Raw genomic sequence first — 19,891 nt, 5'->3', positions numbered from 1 at the left:
ATCCGGCAACTGTGAGGCAGGCCCACACGAGTCGAAACAGATGACTTTTGTTCATGTAGTTTTCGTACAACAGTTTCACATTAGTCAGAAGTGATAAAAAATACCATTTATATCCAGTGCTTATAACACTTACGAAACAACATCTGTGAGTGTGTGTTTTTTGTACTACAAGCAAAATCAAGTTTCAGTCCTAAAGAACAGTCCTTTGTTCTCCACCAGCCTGCAGAATATTATTTTGGCATGGTCATAAAATTTTAAAAAAATTAACCTACTAATCTAAATGTTTGCCTTTGTGCAAAAATAATTACATAAAATACAATGCTAGCAATACAGCATTCTACCGATGCAACAGAACCAGAAAGAAAAGAGAAAGAGAAAATAAATGAGGTGGGGGAGGGAGAGATATTTAGAACTAGTGAAATCTGTAGACATTAATAAATAGAAAAGGAGGACTTGTGGCACCTTAGAAACTAACCAATTTATTTGAGCATAAGCTTTCATGAGCTACAGCTCACTGCATCCGATGAAGTGAGCTGTAGCTCACGAAAGCTTATGCTCAAATAAATTGGTTAGTCTCTAAGGTGCCACAAGTCCTCCTTTTCTTTTTGTGAATACAGACTAACACGGCTGTTACTCTGAAACCTGTCATTAATAAATAGTTGTTCTTTAGGAAATAATAGTACCCTCCCACCTAATCCAAGCTAGATGTATTAAAAACAGCCCAAATCTCCAAGAAATATTAAGAACAAAAAAACACTTTCTATCAGTACCTTAGCCAGCTTAAAGAGGGCGCTCACCAGCTAATGACACAGCATATGTCTTTAAAGTCTTGGCTAGACCAGTTTATTGCTATTAGACATGGACTTAGAACACACTTAATAAATAGTAAAAATTACAAAATGGTCAGAGAAATTTGACCACTGTGTTTCTGTGTCATTATCTTTATAAATCGTCCTGTAAACTGAACAATCTTCATTGTTTTTGCACATTTAGATGTGATTCCTACAGTGGTGACACAGGCTATCTCCACTCAAAGAGCTGCAGTTGTGAGAGAAATGACAGCTCACAGCACAGTGACTTGTCAATAGGTCTTACAGGAAGCTTTGCAAGATTGTGTGACAGGCATGAAGATAACCTGTATTAATACTGTACCCATTCAGTCATATGGGGCCTGGTCCAATGCTCATTAAAATCAATGGGAAGATTCCCATTGAAATCAATGGGGGCTGGATCAGGTCCATATATATTTATTTGCATGTATCTGATTCTGCAAGATGTTGAGTGCTTCACAGAGTTGCTGAACACCTTAAACTCGCAGTAAAGTCAATGGGAGTTGAGGACACTCAGCACAAGTGCAGGATCAGGCCCCCCAGTACTATCTATTATGCTTAGTGATTTATTTGTGGGTATCAAGAGTGGAGTGGGAGTGAAGAAAAGAAGAAAATTCTCCTTTTTTATATTCACCTTGTCTCTGAACATTCAGCAACTTCTCAACCTCAGAGTGTTCCCTCTCTTCTTCCCCCATATATTTGCCAGAAGTTTTCTTTGTCATTGATATTGTTTCTAATAATACAAATAATAATATTTTGCATTTTATAGCAGGTTTCTTCCAAATATCCCAAATCACCTTACAATCATGTATCAAGTTTCTTAATACCCCGATGATATATAGAAACATCATTATCCTCATTTTACAGATAGAGAAATTGAGGCACAGAGACATTAAGGCCCAAATCCTGCAAACTCATATGTAGTTAGACTCATACTTGTGAGTAAAATTAAATACATAGGTAAGTGTTCATAGGACTGTGGCTTAAATGACTTGCCTAAAGTCACTCAGCCAGTCAATGGCTGAGCCAGGAAAGGAACTCAGGAGTTCTGGCTCCCATTCCTGTGCAACTAGTATTTGATAAATCTATTGTAATGTACTATATGCCTTGCTCTGCAATTCAGACTTTTGTGTGACTTTCCCCCTGAGGAATTTCACAAATAAATCACTGCATAAATACACTGAAGATATCAGAAAGCTCCTGCAGGTGACCACTGGAATGGGCATGTACAGAACCTTGATTCACTACTTGATTCTACGGGCCCTACAAATCCATCACTGCAGACTCTGAAGAGACATTGAATGCACCTGTCTCCATTGACTGTTCATCTGTATATTGTATAAGTCTAGATGTGTATCATGACACACAGAAATATATAGGAGTATATGTACTGTATGTACATATTCAAAGTATTCATTCTATTTTGCATTACATGCAGTAGAGTGGTTCCAGATGTTCTTTGGATGTATAGTGTTATGGAAACAATTGGATTTTCCATTCACAAATTCCACTTTCATTTTGGGAAGCAGGTGCATTTTTTATTTTCAGGCACCTGCATGTTTCGGGGGAAGAAAGAGAAAGGGCTCTTTAAGACAGTCATAAGGAATTATAAATGTAATGCCACCAACAGTACATTTTAAAATAAATATTAAGTATTTTCACCCTTGACATTCTGGAATGAATAAATTATTTAAGAGAAAATGTGTTAAGACTGAATGCAAGGGTTAAAAGCAAAGGGATAGAGAATGTAGTCAGAGGTGGCCTCACGCTGCTAAGACAGGCCTGTCCATAGCTGGTGATCGCGCTTTTGTGCTTAATATTTTGCGCTAATGGCATATCAAGAGGCAAAAGCAATTGGACACATGCACTGTGGCAACCTTGTTCACTACTTAAGAATATCCTGTCTCCAGATTCCTGAGTACTTTACCATTTTCTGGAAAAAAATTATGTTTTACATATATTTTTTTAAGATGCCAAAGGATTGTCTAAGACTTTACAGTGTCTCCCTTAAGACTTTTAAAATGTTAAGATTCAAAAGTTATGAAAAGTTTGGCACATCAGAAGTTCAGCTATACATGTGGAAAAAGTGGAATTCAGAGTTTGTTTAAAAGATGAGCTCTGACACACAGATGCGTACACTTGCGGACTTGTTCTGTTTCACAATATGAAATCTGCAGTTTTTGTTTTCTAAAATAATCCAGAATAAAAACACATTCACAACCTGTAGGCTGGCACAGCATACCTGAGTGAGAATGTATAGCTCCCATCTAAAACAAAAACTTAAACCTTTATCAGCATCCAAATAGGGAAGAAAAAAAAAAGACAAGAGACAAAAGGTAAGACTTGTAAGACAGCTATTGATTCATATAAGTTTTCAAGTCCCAATGTCTGATATTTAATATATGTCTTCACTAAATTAAAAAAAAAACAGGTTCATGAAAATTAGGGGAACAATCTGTCTCACACGTTAAGAAACATTTAAGACCATTCTGCTGATGTAACTGTAGGAGCCACACATGCATGCAGGCTCTTTAAGAACTTTTTGTTCAACAAAAAACAAAAAATCAAAAGAGTCAGAGTACTTTAATTCTGCAAACGCTCCTCAGTTGGCACTGACAGCCTCGTGGCCTTCATTTTCACTGCTATAGTCTGATTTGGGATCATCCTCATAGTCCTCGTACATTTCCATCTCATCCTCTCCATTTATCATTTCGTTTCCAGCAAGGCTTCCGCTGTCTGTCTTCATACCATAAGTGCTCTGAATGACAGGGATGCTGGGCTCCGGACTGGCAGAGGTGCTAGAGCAATCAGATGTCATCTGAGGTGATGGTGCGGTAGTTGCCATGGTAATAGCACCAGGATAGACAACACCTGTTCCTGTGGTGATTGGAATCTGAGGCTGCTGTCTGCAAGGAAACACAAGAGTGGAACATGATTGATTACCTTTAGTTTAGATCTGGAGTGGAACCCTACTGTGCATATCAAACAAAATTAAAGTACATGGTTTCTACAGAACATATTGGTGTATGCCTTTGAGTTCCAGATTCTGATCCTGCAAGGTGCGGAGTGCCCTTTGCTCCTGTCAAGTGCAACTAGAGATAAAGCTGCTCGGCAACTGGCAGTATCAGACCTTTGATGCATTCAGGTATTGGGTGGTTTAACATAAAATAGACTGCAAAATGTTGCTAAATTTTCTAGCACGTAAGACTTTGTCAAAGCTGGCTTCTGCAGCTTAAAACCTGGCCATTCAAATGTCTCACTGTAGTCCCAGCCTTGCAGTCATATATAGGAGAGCTGGTCAAATAATTTATTGTGAATAATATTCACTGTGCTGAGCACTGGAGGAGACCATGAGTTCTAGTGTAAGTTCTTCAATGGACTACTGTGGATAGTACTACACCCTTCACAGACCTTATTACTGAGTAACAAAGTAATTGAGACTTAATTGAAAGTCAGTGAGACTTAGGCTCCTAAGTACTTATGTCACAATGGGCCTTAGGCTCCTCAGGCACTTAAGCACTTTAGAAATTTTACCCATAGTCCTTAAATTCATGATCACTTAGTATTTGTTCTTCAGAACCTCTGTCTCATTCAGTGCACAGGACAGTCAATAAGGATTGCTAAATTTCAGCCTGCTGCTTACTACCCATCCCTGTGTCTGTCCTTATTCGCTTGCCTGTCCTGATCAGTGATTAAGGGCAAGAGTGCAAAAACTGTCATTTGTGAGTTCGTCTCATTCACTCATTGACATGAGATTACAATCATGCTAAACATCACACCACTGAGCTACCAGGAGATCAAACTACTCCAAGTTCAGGAACCATGGGAGCCAGTGAAATCATAACATTCCATATAGAACATATCACTATGGGATTTTGTTCTGAAAGTGACTCTCCCCGCCACTCCCCTCAGTCTTTACCTAACCCAAGCCTGAATGTCAGAAAAGAAGAGAAAAGAAAAGAAAAAATGAGAGATTGAGAGGAAGTGAAGATAGCAACATCTTGATTTGGTTAAATTATAATATATGAGCAGAGAATTTTCATTTCTTAAGGCTTTGCACAATATGCTTTTGTGACAGAAAAATTCACATGGACACAAAATGTGTCTCTTTCCCTCATTCCACTTCATTACAAACTACTTTCACTATACTGCCAATACATTTTGGGACAAATTCTGCCGCTGGATGTATGCACAGCTTCCAATGAAATTCACAGGAGTGCCCTTGTGAACATGTGAAGATAGAATTCGGTTATTTGCCATCTTTTTATGGTGAAGTCTCCTCTCTCAGTCTAAGACATAGGCCTCCAGTTCAGAACAAAACTTAAATGGAGTTTTGGAGACGAGAATGTTACTCCCCTTGCTAGTAAAGCCTCTGGAGCACCCATCAAATACCAGTTTTAGAAGAATGGTGCTGCTGATGAACAGTTCACAATAAATAAGTTATTCAGTGTGTTTAGTCACTTTTTTTATGTTTGCAAATTGTCTACAAACAGACCCAGATTTTCACTAATTTGTCCCCTATTTGAAATCATTTGATAAATGTTTTGAGCAAACATTTTTCAGCCTATGGTTTTTTTTTTTTTTTTTTTTTGCTAATGATTGGCTGCTAGTATTGCTTCAAGTGTTTCAACTTTAACAATTCAATATTCCAACTGTGGGACGGGCTACTTAAGTCACATGGTACAATTTCTGTTCCCTGATTGATTGATGTAAGCTTTACAAATTACTTCTGCGACAAGCCCAAGATTCCCTCTTCACAATCATTCAGAAAAAAGAAACAGTCACCTGAAAATTTGTTTGCCAAAAACAAATAAATAAATGGGTCCACTGATGGTCGTAGCACCGTTATTTTTAGAACTCACCAAGATGTCCATGTGTAATTTTCTCATACTATTCACCCAGTTCTAATGCCGCCATTAACCTTTTTTCCTGGTATTTCTTTTAATATCATTAATATATTGACAAAAAAACCTTTTGAAGAACTTCACAGTATTAACTCTGAAAGCTCTTCTGAGAAAAGCAGTGCTTTTTATACAGCAACATCAGTGGGGCTTACCCTTCCAATATATAAGCCATTTAGAAACCAATATTTTCAATGTGCGTTATGTGTGTTGCAGTAGTGCCCACAGGTCCCAGTCAGGAACGGTTTCCCACAATTCTGTGTGCTGTGTGCTAGATCTGTTTTCAAGAAAGCACAAAGTGAAGAAATTCCAGAGGGCATTTGTGTGTGACCCTTGACTGTCTAATCCCTAGAAAAACCATATTTTTTTTCATAAGTGGGCAACTGGTTACTAATGGCCAAGATATGAGAACTGACAGTGAAAACAGTGCTCTTGACTGCAGACTGTTCTGTGCTATCCCTTTCTTTGCAGCATTAGAGAAAGATTAGCATTTTCCCTTCTACCATAAGGGGGGAAAAAAATCAGAAGGAGCCATGGAGTGGCATGACAAGAAAGGCAGTGCAGAAGTGCTGCGCGTTGTAGGTAATCTGGGACACTGCTGGGCTTATTTTTTAAGCCATTTATTAAAGGTTAGCAACTCTCTCTCGCATGTCTGCATTTCAATGGGAGGAGAGGGGAGGTATTTTTGCAATAGCATTACATCTCTTCAACACTTTTTAAGGTAAGAAAAAGTGCAGGTTACCTGGGGACAGCGAGGATGAATCTGCAGTGTTGGTATTTTACTCTAGGCATCATCTCTCATGCATGCCAAGTTGTAGCATGAACACAAGTAGTATAACAAATCTGCATAACTGATTTGTGTAACAGGAAAGTAGGTCACACCTTTGGGGCTTAATGAATCCCTCTCAAGAATGCACTTCACTATTCTTCCTCTAGTGAAGTGTAAAAAAGCACACACATGGTGAATGTGCTTACTGACTGGAGTGGGTCAAAAACAATCGATTGTCTGAAGACCTAGACGTGTATTTAATCAGAAATGGGGGAGGGGTATTTCCACATAGATCATCCTGTGCAGTAAAAAAGATATAAAATAATTCTGGCAAAATCCTGGATCCATTAAAATCAATGGTAGCTTGTGGAGTCATGATTTCTCCCAAAAACTTTCTAAGATTTCAGAATAAAGGATGGATAGGTACTGGATATTAATTATTTCAGGTGAAGTAAAAAAGCAAAAATGAAAAAAACTGAGCTATGTCCAGAGTTAAATGCAAAGGCCCAATTCCAAAAACACTTAAGCATGTGCTTAGTTTTAAGTACATGTTTAAGTCCCATTGACTTCAACAAAACTTAAGTAAATGCTTTACATGAAGGATGTGCTTAAGTGCTTTGCTGAATTGGGACCTAAATGCCCATTTATCTAATCAAACATGTAAACTATTTTTTTCCCTTTTGTGTAATTCTCTTGGTACTTTCTTTTACATTGGTGCATCTGAGAAAGGACTTTGTCATTTTCTAGGAAATAAGATTATTCAGGGGAGAAAAAGGGGTTCATTTAAATTTGCATTCTGTATGCTCTGAATTGATTGATTAGTTGTGGTGTCTAGCATATATTTCAGGTCTTAACTTCATTTTACATTTTTGATTTGCAGTTTACATTAAAAACATTTGTATTTAAAAGTATTTGTTGTCATATTAAATTCTAGATCCTCTAGTCTAGCCAAGCTGTACTAAGCAGAGGACCATAGGCAAAACATATTTTTACATCACCTCTAAGCCTCCCTGATTCTGCTTCACCCCCTGGTTTAAGTTCTTAGTTGCACCCGGCTTGAATGCCCACCAAAGGGCCTTTCCGGAAGCCAGAGATCACCAGAGCACAACAGCGTTCGTGCCTTAGCGGTTACGAGAAGCAGTGGTGTAGAGCTGGCTACACCGGCTCTATACCACTGGTGGACTCTCTTATGCCAAGGAAATCGTCAGAGGGCCAATTAAGCCAGTTCTATAGACCCTTTGCTCTGCTAGTGTTGCAAAGGGGCTGTATTGGGGCCAAGGATCTGGCCTGATATAATTAGACAAGTACAGTAGAGAGCAGGCAACATGAAATTTCTCATATAAACTGACCTGTTGGCAATTTAGTGGTATTAAAATTATTAGGATTTTCCTGGAGCACATTCCATTTTTTGACTTTTGCAAAACTAACTAAACATTTAAATTGGCAAAGTACCATTGTTTGCTGATCCCTTCAGAACTATTTTCTGACAGCTCTTTAAATGACTGAAGCTAAATTGGTTGCGTTAGGGAAAATGCTTATGTGCTACACACCCTGAAACTTACTTCCCCGTAAGGAATAAAATAACAGTAAATCTCACAAAAGCATCCATTGTGTACTTAATTTTAGCTCTTGCTATAGTGGTATAATATTACAGGCTTATTCAAAACAGTAGTCTACCAACATTCAGAATACACACGTATACAGTAGTTACAAATACTGCAAAGGCTTTATTTATAAACATCTCATCGTGGCAAGACTCAAGAAAATTAACGTTCACATTACTTTGCAGATTAATGTATAGAATACATACTTCTATGTAAAGGGTATCAGACTATGAAAATGACTAGGAATTGAATTATTTTTGTGAGAAAAGGTAACAAAATACGCTGTTCTAAGTTGAAATCTCTGAGTCTATGGCATTCCACATGAACATTTACTTAAGGATTATGAAAAAATGAATTGTTGAAGATAAATTGTAAATCACTTGAAGCTGCTTTAATGCTTAGCTTTCACAGAAGGGCAGAAAAGTTCTCATTCAAAGCTTCCCGTAAACAACTGTATCATTACAACTAAAATATTATAAAACATTACCTGGCTGTTTACAGGTTGAATTTCCGCTTTTTTTTTTTAATTAAATTGTATGTGTTAGTGCATTAAGTTTGAATTATTCTGCCTGATAGTATTCCTCATTTGGGGCAAAATTCACGAATGTATAGTTCCATCACAGGTATAGACACTACTTAAGTCTTTATAATACTGCTTAATTTGTATGTAAATGATGCATAGACCTTGTGCTGGTCTATTGCATAGATAATAAATATCACCCCTACGGTACAATCTCGCTCTCTGGAGAAATCTCTCATTGAACTTCCCAGGAATTTGCCTAAGTAAGTGGTGCAGAATCTGGCCATTAGTCAGTTTAGTTTTTTGTTCAAAATACTGCTATTTCACATAACAGTTTCTGAGGAAGCATTAACTTAAATTAGTGATGTGTGTCTTACTCTTGATTACTACAGTATTCCACTTACTATATGCTGTTAGAACCAGTGCATGAACATCTACATTTCAGAAGCCATAGTAACAAAAAGTTTGTTGTCATAGTAGAAATGGAGACAATTTTGCTTTTGAAGGGAATCTGAGCAAACGCCACCCATACACATGACACAATCATTACTCCAGTAACTAAAGGCTCAGTCAGGGGGAGTTGACAGGGCTCAGTACCCTTCAGATACTATGGTGCTAATGGTGGTAGAAGAACTTGAACAGAATAGAGAAAAGCGGAAGCAGACGACAAAAACACCAACATCTAAACACCACAAATATGTGACTGTATGAAATGCCATGAAGTTTTAATTCCCATGAATTAAATAGGTCTTTCTACCTCCCATCTTCATACACCCTCTATTTATTTCTGCATACTGTGACTATATTTTTGCACATATTATAACAGATTAAACATATGATATGCAATTTAATCCACGTGTTTAAATAAATAAATTAAAAAGAACAGAATTTCTAACTCAAGAACTTTACTGAGAAATCCAAACAGACATCATTTTTTTTCATGTATAGAACTTCAGGGGACTACAACCACATCAGAAACCTGGTGAGATGCTGGAAATGTCCAAACTTGAGTAACTGGAGGAAAGGGAATAGGCACTTTACAAATACATGAATGCCCACAAATACACCACTGAACATGGAAACTCGGAGCACTTTGCCCACTGTAAACTCTCTTTACTGGATCTAAAACAACACTCAGGAAAACACATCAGAACCCCTCACTAGAAGAAACTAGGATTATAAAACCTGAGTTTTGTTTTTTCTCCCAGAAAAAAAAAAATCAAACAACCCTGTGGGGTTTGAGGATTTCATTTGGGTCTTCTCATTTTATTTTTGTCTTTTCTGTTCTATTCCATTTTGAAGGATTTAGGTAAACAGAAAATACATTTGAAAGATTTTTGCTCTTAGAAACATTAGGCTCTGATTTCACTCTGAAGTAGAGCTAGTTGGGAATTTTTCAACAAAACTCTTTTTTCCACCAAAAATGCCAGTTTGTTTAACCTGAAACAATTTGTGAAACAGGGTATTTCACTGCATCTCCTGACTTGAAAAGTTTTTGAAAAAAAAAGAGTCTCAATTGTTGCAATGAAGTATTTTGATATTTTTAAACAAAAAACAATGTTTTTCTGGTTCAATATGACTTTTTGTTTGTAAAGTTAAGCTAATTCAACTGAAAAAAGATTTAAAAATCTAAAAGGTCTCAATCAAAACAACACATTTCAATCAACCCAAACCAAACATTTCTTTGATTTTTTTGGTTCACGAAAATTTGAGATTTAAACTTTTTGTCCTGCTTGGGGTTGATAAAAATTTTCAAAGTCTTGAAAATATTTGCAAGATGGGAAAACTATTTCCCAACAAACTCTGCTCTGAAGATTGAGCTATAATTTGAATATAAATCTGCATTTGTGAACAAGGTTGTGCACTGTTTGTTACATTAAAATGGTGCCAAACTGTGGCATATTTGAGGGGTTTTGGCCCACAAAGTTGTTTAGTTGAAACGTCATAATAGGCTGGATGTTGACAGAGCAAATAAGTAGGTGAAAGTAGGGTAAGCCTAACCAGTTGGTTGACTGGAGACTCTATTGTTGTGGCGCAGTATTTTACTTTAATTGGAAGCATTTGTTTTGAACAATATATAAACTTTTTCTATTTAAGAAATAAATATACTTACCAAGTGAATCATATAGTATGAGTTTTGTGTTTCATTTCAAAAAAATTTTCTCCAGTTTCTCACTTGGTGTTTTCAGTGGGTTTTGGTTTGTTTATTTATTTGTTTGTTTTTCTGGGAAAAAAACAGTGGGGGGTTTTTGGGGCGGGGAGGAGGGACGACAACTGTGGAAGGTCAAACAACCACAAAAGAAACCCTGTAAAAACAAATTCAGAAGAACCACACACATTCTAGGTCTCCTCAACTCCCAAATGTAAATACAGATGGAACAAAGAAATGAATCCTTTGTCACCTTTGACTAATCCATGTAATGCGTTTTCATATTCTCTCATGTTTCCAACCAAGGACCTGATTCCCTCTTACACTAACGTTCCTTTATACATCTTTAGCTGTGTAAAGGGATCTTAAAGTGGTTGTAAATTACATTCAAATCATATCAATATAAATGTAATTTACACTCACTTTAAGGCCTCTTTATTCTGCCAGAGGGGTGTTAAGAGGTCATAGTGTAAATTAGAAGAATCAGGACTCATGTATTTAGAAAAATGATTAAATTCCCATGTTGCCTCTCATGATTCTTTGTGATATATCACAAGGAGACATTAAAGTTAACTTGGGTCATTGGGTTCATGGGGAATAGTTTTTAGTGTTTTTGAAAAACAGCCATTGTGTCATTCACTTTTCTACAAGAACAGAATAATTCTCAATCCTGACCTCCTTATTTTACCTGCTCCTCTGATCCCTACAATGTTGCAACTTAATTATGCTTTGAATTAGCAACTGATTCTCCCGTTGTCTTTTCTCTCACTGTCATGCTATTGTTCCTTTATTTAATTTACCCACATTGCTGCTTTTGGACCTTGAAAATTTATTGTATTGATATGATTTGACTGTTAATCTGCCTTGGAAGAGGTGGACTAGAATTTCACTCCTTTGAACTGAATGTAATTTGTGATATGCTATATCAATTCAGATGTGTATCTGTACAATTTCTGTAACAGCTTATTAATAAACAACTAATAGTGCAGAGTAAGCTAACAGCATCATATTACAGACTCATAAGTTATATTATCTCTTCATATTTCAAAATACGAAAATACGTCTAGTGACTGATTTAACAAAAAGTCAACATTGTTGCAGGCTGTACCAAGAAATAATTGACTGCAACAGGGAGTTCTACATCCCCAAAATCAGGACACATAACTGATGTCAAGGTCAATTATCTGGTAGTAAAGCACACAACAAAAGGAGATTATTATGATTAGAGAAATGAGCAGAACATTGTGAATTTGGAAGGGCTGGCAGGGGAGATAGCTTTTAGGCTCTTTTTAAACTACCAGAAACATCGCACCCTGGCGCAGAGCATCACAAATTAATTCAGAAGCGAATGGAAGAGATAAATCAGTTCTGATGCAATTGTTTCAGTGGGCTTTCTATCCTGAATCTGGACAATTGGCATACCACTGCATCCTGTTCAAAATACCTTCCACTGTATTTATATCACAAAGTTTGATTAAAACTGTAGTGGGATTTTTTTTTTTTTTTAGTGCCATACATTCTGAACTGGAAACCTGGCTGATCTATCCCTATACTTTAAGTCCTTTCTCGCAACACATTTCTTCAAGGAATATTGTATACCACAATAATACATAACCAAAAAAATATTAGGTGCCTTCAAGATGTGCGCATCATTCCCCCAAGCTTCTGCAGAATCGTACTATCTTCTCCCTACTCCTCCCATCCCTAAATCTCTTATTTTCTTCAACCTTGTCTTCTCTAGCACACCTTTTCTACTTTTTCCTGTCTTAATCCTGGGACTGATCCTGGAATCCATCACTACTGAGGGCAGGGCTTGCTAATCACCCACATATGGCCCAATTAAAAATGCTCTGAACAGACTCCAATTGTTTTCAAAGAGTTCTAGAAGCAGGCCCATAGTTAATCAAAGACTACAGTATGTGGCTGGTAATTCTATGTTCAATAGTACATCCTAGGTGTGTTAGCAAGACTTTGCAGATTGTACCCTTAACTCGTACACCCATCAGGTAAGGAGAACTGTCCACTTGTTTGAAAAACAACATCGTACTACGCTGTAAAAAACAGCAATAGCAATAATAATACTTACCCCACAGTAAAAAACTGCCTCATCTCTTGTCTTCGAGACCTCATCAGTTGTTTATATTCTCCAATACGCAGTTTCTTGCCATCAACAATACAGGTGCGTTTTGGTCGAGGTTTGTATTTGTAGTTAGGGTACTTCTCTAGATGGATTTTACTTAGCCGTGCCTGTTCCTCATAGTAAGGTTGTTTCTCTTGATTAGACATGGATTTCCAGCGAGAGCCTATATGCAGAAACATGATGCTCAAGTAATGCAGACTGAGTTCTAGTTCTAGGCATGGCAAAACACTTTTTTTTTTTTTTTTGCCATACTGTCTAACAAGTTCACCAACATTTACAAAACCTGTCTGTGGCCAAGATTTTCAAAAGTGATTAGCTATTTTGGGCACCCAATTTGAGGTACCTCAAAGGGGCATGACTTCCAGAGAGTGCGGGTCACCCGCTTTCTGAAAATCCAGCTCCTTTAAATTGTTTCCAGTCAGACACCTAAAAATTGAGTAATTTAAAATCAATAGTTGCATTTGAAAATATGGATGTTGTGTCCATAACAATTTTTTTCTATTATTCTTTACAATAATGACCTTTGACCTGAGAATAATTCTGTGAGCTATTTATTAAAATGGTGCATCCGATGAAGTGAGCTGTAGCTCACGAAAGCTCATGCTCAAATAAATTGGTTAGTCTCTAAGGTGCCACAAGTCCTCCTTTTCTTTTTGCGAATACAGACTAACACGGCCGCTACTCTGAAACCTGTCATTTATTAAAATGCACATTACTAGAGTCAGGCTGGGTCTACTGTCATTTTGTTGATCTTAAAAGCTTATCACATTGCTCATGTATGCATGCTTCTCCAAGAGTTCTTGAGAACACAGCTTATAAATTTCTAATAATGGATATTAATGCTCTGCTACTTAGCAAGGAAAACTTATGAAAAGCTCACTTATTCACAAAATTACAAATAACCCCTTACTAATAAGACATCTTTAATTTAGTTGCACTTTGATACAACCTTGGCATGCTATTGGCACTCTACAATATTTTAAATCCTATTATGCATATTTTCCTCTGGCCAGATTAAATTAATGTATTGAACTGCACTTAGAAAGTTATATTTTTAAAGGAAAGCATATTTGCAGTTATATACACCAGTTTAATTCTTGTAAACATTCATTGAAAGCTGCGCCAATAAAAGTAGTAAAAAATTCTAATCCAGTTTATACAGGAAGAGGAAAAAGTATTCAGATCTCTTGTATTGTTTATAAAGAATGTTCTAAACTCTTGGAGAGAGGATAGGTTTTGGGGGGTTGTTTTGGGTAAGCAATGCAGAAAGTACTTTTTGGTGTCTTTCAGCTGGATAAAACTATTACAGCTGCGGTAAACGTGGGTGGAAGCTATTCTTTTACCAAGATTTTTCATACATCAACAAATGGAAAAGTTTTATAAATATTATCCATAGCCAGCAATGTTCTGTGTCAGTTCTAATAATTCAGACTCTTTTCTCATTGTCCTGGAAAAGTTGCAAAGATATTATATGGAGATAGACTTATTTATGACAGGTTAATGCTATGGTTAACAAACACACGATTGCTGGCACTTCTGATATATGCTGAAAGTTTACATTTTAATGAATACAGTTACTATACTCCTAATAATTTTTTTCATAGAATGCACACAAATAATATAGATTCCCCATGGCTGCCAAAGTTGAAACAGTGCAGGGTTTATACAAAACTGAAAGGCTATTCATATAACTTATTCAAAATGATAGACAAAAATATAAGAACTTCTAAGTGAGATACTAAAAGTTTTAGGACAGAGTAACATTTATTTCTAGAATGTCTTTTTGCCTCTGACAGAAATAACAAATGCATGAGAAACAGCTCTGTTAAAAATGCATTTCAACTCAAAAGTTTACAATAAAATGATTGCAGATGAAACTTGATTTTTACTGTTATTTATTATGAGTTACATTTAGAATCCATCTTTCACTTCAAAGACTCAGAGAACAAATATATGTTTTAACATTTCACTACTCATTCTCACGTATGTTTCTAATTCTCCAGAGAAGTCATTGACTCACAATGTCTAAAAAAATCAGCCAATTTATTTGCACAGTGGCAAAACTCATGTATTGGTGTATGCCCATATCACATGTATATACGCGTTAAATATTACTTCTGAATTGTTAATATTAAGTAATTTTAATTGTGTAATGCAAGTGTTTTGTTTTATTTTTTCTTCTAACATTGATGTATGTTTCTTTAAAACATTACCTTCAAAGAAAATATGCATTGAATATATGCTCTTTCAAGTGTTATGAAACTTGCTGACCAATAATTCATTTCTGACATTTAATTCTCTGACATAAATTTTTATCTTGGATTTGTATTAAACATATTTCCAAAATTATTAATGTTACCATAAGAAGTACAGTTTCCATTTGCATGAATCGTGAACTCTTGAGTTCAAATTATTTCTGATGTGATCATACAATGGGTCACTTTACCCAGGAGCCATTGTTACAGTGAACTGGCAATTGGGACAGCCCCAGTTGAACGAGGGAGAATACACAGAGGGGGCTGTCCCTCCCTTTCAGAGTCTCTGCCATTCATTAGCTAAAAGGGGAAGGAAAGTAGCTGATTGGTCCCTCACCCTACCCTAGCCTGAGCCAAGTGGAGCCTCTACCCTGTACTGATAGCCTTGGAGGTGTGTTTTGTGGATACAGCAGTCTGACCAATCACGTGTTTTGGGGTTAGGAAAGAAATGTTTTCTTCCTGTAGGCACCTAGGAAGTTTTTCGCCTTCCTTGCAGCACCCTGGAGGCGCAGTTAAGTTAAATAGTAATAGGATTTAACAATTGACGATAGTACTTGGAAAGGATGTTAGTTCTTCACAATTTGTGGGTGGTTTCCAGTGAGGTTAAAAGGAACGGTTCCCAGAAGTAAAAGACCTGAGATTTTATTGATGGGCCTTGTGCTCAGGGGATAGCAGAAAACCTTCATGGGCCAAAGTGTCCCCGCCCCCCACAACCCCAGCCCACTTTTTAGTATCCCCGGTCTCACTCACGCAGGGAGGGAGGTGGTAAGACTCAGAAGAACATGCTGAGTCGTAGGCCAAGGTAGTTCTACAGAGTATCTGTGTAACCCCTGTATTGGAACCACTTCCAGTGCTGGTGAGAGTATGGGTAGTGCCCCTGCCCTTTGTTAAGTTTAATAAATTGTGGCCTGTTCCTTAAACATCCATCCCTGCATTTGTCCTAGTTTGCTGCCACATCTACATCAGTCACAATATATTTATTTCCTTGTACTTACCTAGGATTTTGCTGATATTGGAGTTGTGCATGTCAGGAAAAGCTTGGAGAATTTTTCTGCGTTCATCCTTTGCCCAAACCATGAAAGCGTTCATTGGTCGCTTGATATGCGGTTCACTACTGGCTCGGCCCCGTGCATCCCTGTAGACTCGAGCTTCAGCCACAGTGGCACCTCCTGTTGGCCAACAATAATACTGCTGTAGTTTAGCTGCAGAGCCATTCATTGCTTTACTTCCTGTAATATCAAGGCAGGAAGAAACAAGATGGATGCAAAGCATTATTATTTCGATTACAAAACAAATTCTTATGCCTTGTTCATTTTAGCTTCATTTTTTCCTCTCCCCCACCCTTGCTTCCAGATCTATATGAGGAGATAAAATAGACCTAATTTCATGATTCCAATGTAACCATCCAAAGGCAGTCTTAACAAGATCCACAATACCTGTATAAGCCAACAAGTTGTTTGTATTGATAATTATATTTTACTTCTGTCAAGGTACCAAAGTCTAGATCAAGTTCTAGTTCTGGGTTCTAATACTGCGTGTACATTTTGTATGCTCCATGGGTGCAAGTGTATAAAAGTTACACGTGAGGATCAAACAGTGATGTAGAATTGCTCACACAAGTACTTCACAATGACTCTTGTGGAACATATCCTAACATTTCATAATAAATTATATAGCATATTCTTAATCTGTGGGTACATGTTGCACATTACATAGGTCTGATTCTGCTGGGGGCTGAGCATCCTCAGTTCAAATTTCTTTCAATGATAACTGAACATGGGTCAGCATCATGCAGGATCAAACCACGCATCTGTAATACGGTAGTTTGCAGTCAATGGGTATGCATGCTAATACCAGAGCAACAGGTTGGTGTGACTAGTACATTGGGTTCCCCTTGACAGTAATACTTCAGTGAATCTTGATGGCCTGCCACTCCCCACCTCCAACTCAGCTGCGCATGCTCTAACCTGAGATGGATCTTGGGCTGTACCCAAGCTCAGTATTCTTGACAACAAGCAGTCTTAGCTGTACTGTACATTAGAGTGCACACAGCTGAACATTACATGGTAGTAATGTACTGCCTGATATAGCTGAGCTGTGACGCTGGTAAACTCATGTCCTTGTCCTGGAACTTTTGGAATCATAATTGTAATATACACTTTTAAGGCTGGAACATAGCTGTGAACAGAGAAGCGGAAAAGGCTGCACAGGAGAAAAGTAACAATTTTATTTTAGGCTTCAACACCCTACACTCCAGTGCTTTGATAAAAACAAAAAGGTGGTTGTGTCAAAACATGACAATAAATTAGCACAATAATGTGCCTCATTATTTTTCTGTAGCAGCGTGAAGGTAATTTATATTAACCAAAAATATAAGGTCAGATATTTATCTTCTGCAAAGTATCATTGTTCTATTGTCTTCGATGACTGGCTTCTAGTTTTTAATTATGCAGAATCCTAATTTTGCTAATTTATTGGGAAAATACCATACTTTATATACACAACAATTTAATTCCATGTAGGCAATTCATTTACATGAAAAAAGTCTTAGAACAGAGGATGCATAACTAATACACTACCTTTTTGCCACCATGCCCACAGTACATTAATTTCATTTAAAAGGCACTGACCATAGAGGATAAATTGATTTCACTTTATATGGCGTTGACAGCCATGTTTATTGTGCAGTGAAATGTAGTGTAGTTTCAAGCGGACAATATCCATCAACATAGGGCAATATGCTGACTGCTGGGCCAGATGAAGACATACATTACCCTGGAAGCAAAACACTCATTCAGATACGACAGTGTCTCCTCCTGAGGATCACTGTGGAAATTTATGATGCCCCCAATGCCATTACTTTACAACTGACACTGATTCAGCAATTTATATACTTACATGTGTGCACATAAAAGAAGACAGGTTTGCGGCAAATGTCAGATGCAAAAATATTTTAATATTATTCTGAGTTAACTACTGTGTCACAGGTGTTCAGCATTTACAGATGGTTACTATTGCTGCTCTCTCTCTCTCTTGCAATAGGGAGTAATGGTTTTGCTGAGTGGGTGAAGATAAAGATGTGCTTCTAGGACTTAATCCAAAGGCAACTGGAGTCAACAGGAGCCTTTTCCCTGTCTTTAAATGGGCTCTGGATCAGACTCTTCCTGCACGTCGTCTCAAATAGAATATATCTTTATTTTAAAATTGGGATATTTTTAACTGGGGTTTCCTATGTTACCGTGGTTTAGTGACTTCGTTCTAATAGGTAGGACTAATACAAATAATCGAAAAATGTATATATAATTATATGTATAATTATTCCATTTTTAAAAATATCAAAATTTGCAACAACTATGCAATGATAATGCAGCATTATGAAGCTAGTTGACAAATGAAAAAATATGAATCCTTATTCTGTGCAAAATTGTCAAAATTTGCAACAAGTTATTCAATCAGTTCTACTGATAGAAAAAGAAAAGAGGGAAAAACATTGCTCTACCCAGCTGATTAATACTGTGATAAGGCAATTTCCTGAAGTGTCCTTGAAAAACTTTACTGAATTCAGTTTAAGTATCTTTGGGTCCATCATACTAAACACAAAGTTCATGCATTATTGTTGGCCAGGATTTTATGTAACCTCTGTAGGATGCTGATGTGATGGAAGGCCAATAGTGAACAATGTGTCGGACAAGATTAGACTTTTGGGACAATACGTGTGAAGTGGATTTCCTGGGAGAGAGACTTTTTTTTTTTAAAGGAGAAAAGATGGATGCACTAAAAAAAAAGAGAATGCAATTTCCCCCCCTCTGGTTATGCAAAATCCTAGCCTTTTGAAGCTTTGCTCTTAAGAGTGGACTTTTTGTCTGCTGCTCACCTGTTATACAAGGCCATGATCAAAGATCCAAGCTATATAAAGGAAAGCCTAAGGGCGTGTCTACACTTGAAATGCTGTAGCGCAGCCGTAGAGCTTCAGTGTAGGTCTACAACAACGGGAGGGAATCTCTTGTTGACGTAGTTAGTCCATCTCCCCACCTCCCCGATTTAACTTCTGAGTGTAGATCTGGCCTGAGCTATTCATGGTTGTTCTGGTTTTGAATCTGAGACAGTTATGAACTTGTAACCACCTGGAACGCCCAGTTGTGGGATTTTGAAGAATTAATACCTAACAGAACCTGAGCTTAGGGTCACCTCTGATAAACATTTTAGTGTGTGTGTGTAGGTTTAGGCAGTTTGGCATGCTGGGAATATACATCGTTGACAGAGAACTATGCAGTCTGGAAAAATCCCAGTCAGGAGGGAGAGAGACATGGGTCTCTACCCAAGAAAGGGGACTGCTGAGGATCTAGGAACCTTAAAGTGGGTGCCCTTGGTGAACCATGGAGGGTAAATACAGGCGCAGTTGCCCTGAACTGGGACATATATAATGATTTTACACCTTCTACCTTCATTAACTTGCTTCCTTGTTATAGTCCCAATTCAGCAAAGTGCTTAAGCACATCCCTAACAAATGCTCCTTGGAACTACTCACATGCCCAAGTACTTAGCTGGATCAGTGCCAATGAGCTTCCTTCCCACCTTTCTGCCAGCTTCCCTTAAGTCTGACACAGACTGAAGAGACTGCAAGTGGCAGGAATTTATGGGAGGGTTTAATCATGAGGGAGTTGCCACAAACCTTCCAAGAATTTCTGTTTACCAGACATGGAGAAAGGGAGGGTCTATCTAT

The 19,891-nt window shown here is 37.5% G+C and overlaps 1 protein-coding gene across 23 annotated transcripts in view; it reads right to left on the bottom strand.

The window, feature by feature from the left end:
• Positions 1-820: 820 nt before the first annotated feature.
• SOX6 (SRY-box transcription factor 6) overlaps positions 821-19,891 on the bottom strand; it is a 451,605-nt gene continuing 432,534 nt past the window's right edge. For 19 of the 23 annotated variants that reach the window (XM_048853489.2, XM_048853504.2, XM_048853488.2 and 16 more), the window contains 3 exons: positions 16,164-16,397; positions 12,860-13,076; positions 821-3,736 (listed from right to left, as the gene is read on the bottom strand). In XM_048853489.2, coding sequence (XP_048709446.1) covers positions 3,433-3,736; positions 12,860-13,076; positions 16,164-16,397 — 755 coding nt within the window. In that variant the 3' untranslated portion in view covers positions 821-3,432. The remainder of the gene's footprint in view (positions 3,737-12,859; positions 13,077-16,163; positions 16,398-19,891) is intronic. The other 4 variants (XM_048853495.2, XM_048853496.2, XM_048853512.2 and 1 more) reach the window with 1 other exon arrangement.

This window comes from Caretta caretta, chromosome 6 (genome assembly GCF_965140235.1).
Source record: "Caretta caretta isolate rCarCar2 chromosome 6, rCarCar1.hap1, whole genome shotgun sequence".
Taxonomy (NCBI): Eukaryota; Metazoa; Chordata; order Testudines; family Cheloniidae; genus Caretta; species Caretta caretta.
Note: the sequence above shows the minus strand (reverse complement) of the source record. Positions and strands in the feature narration are given on the sequence as shown.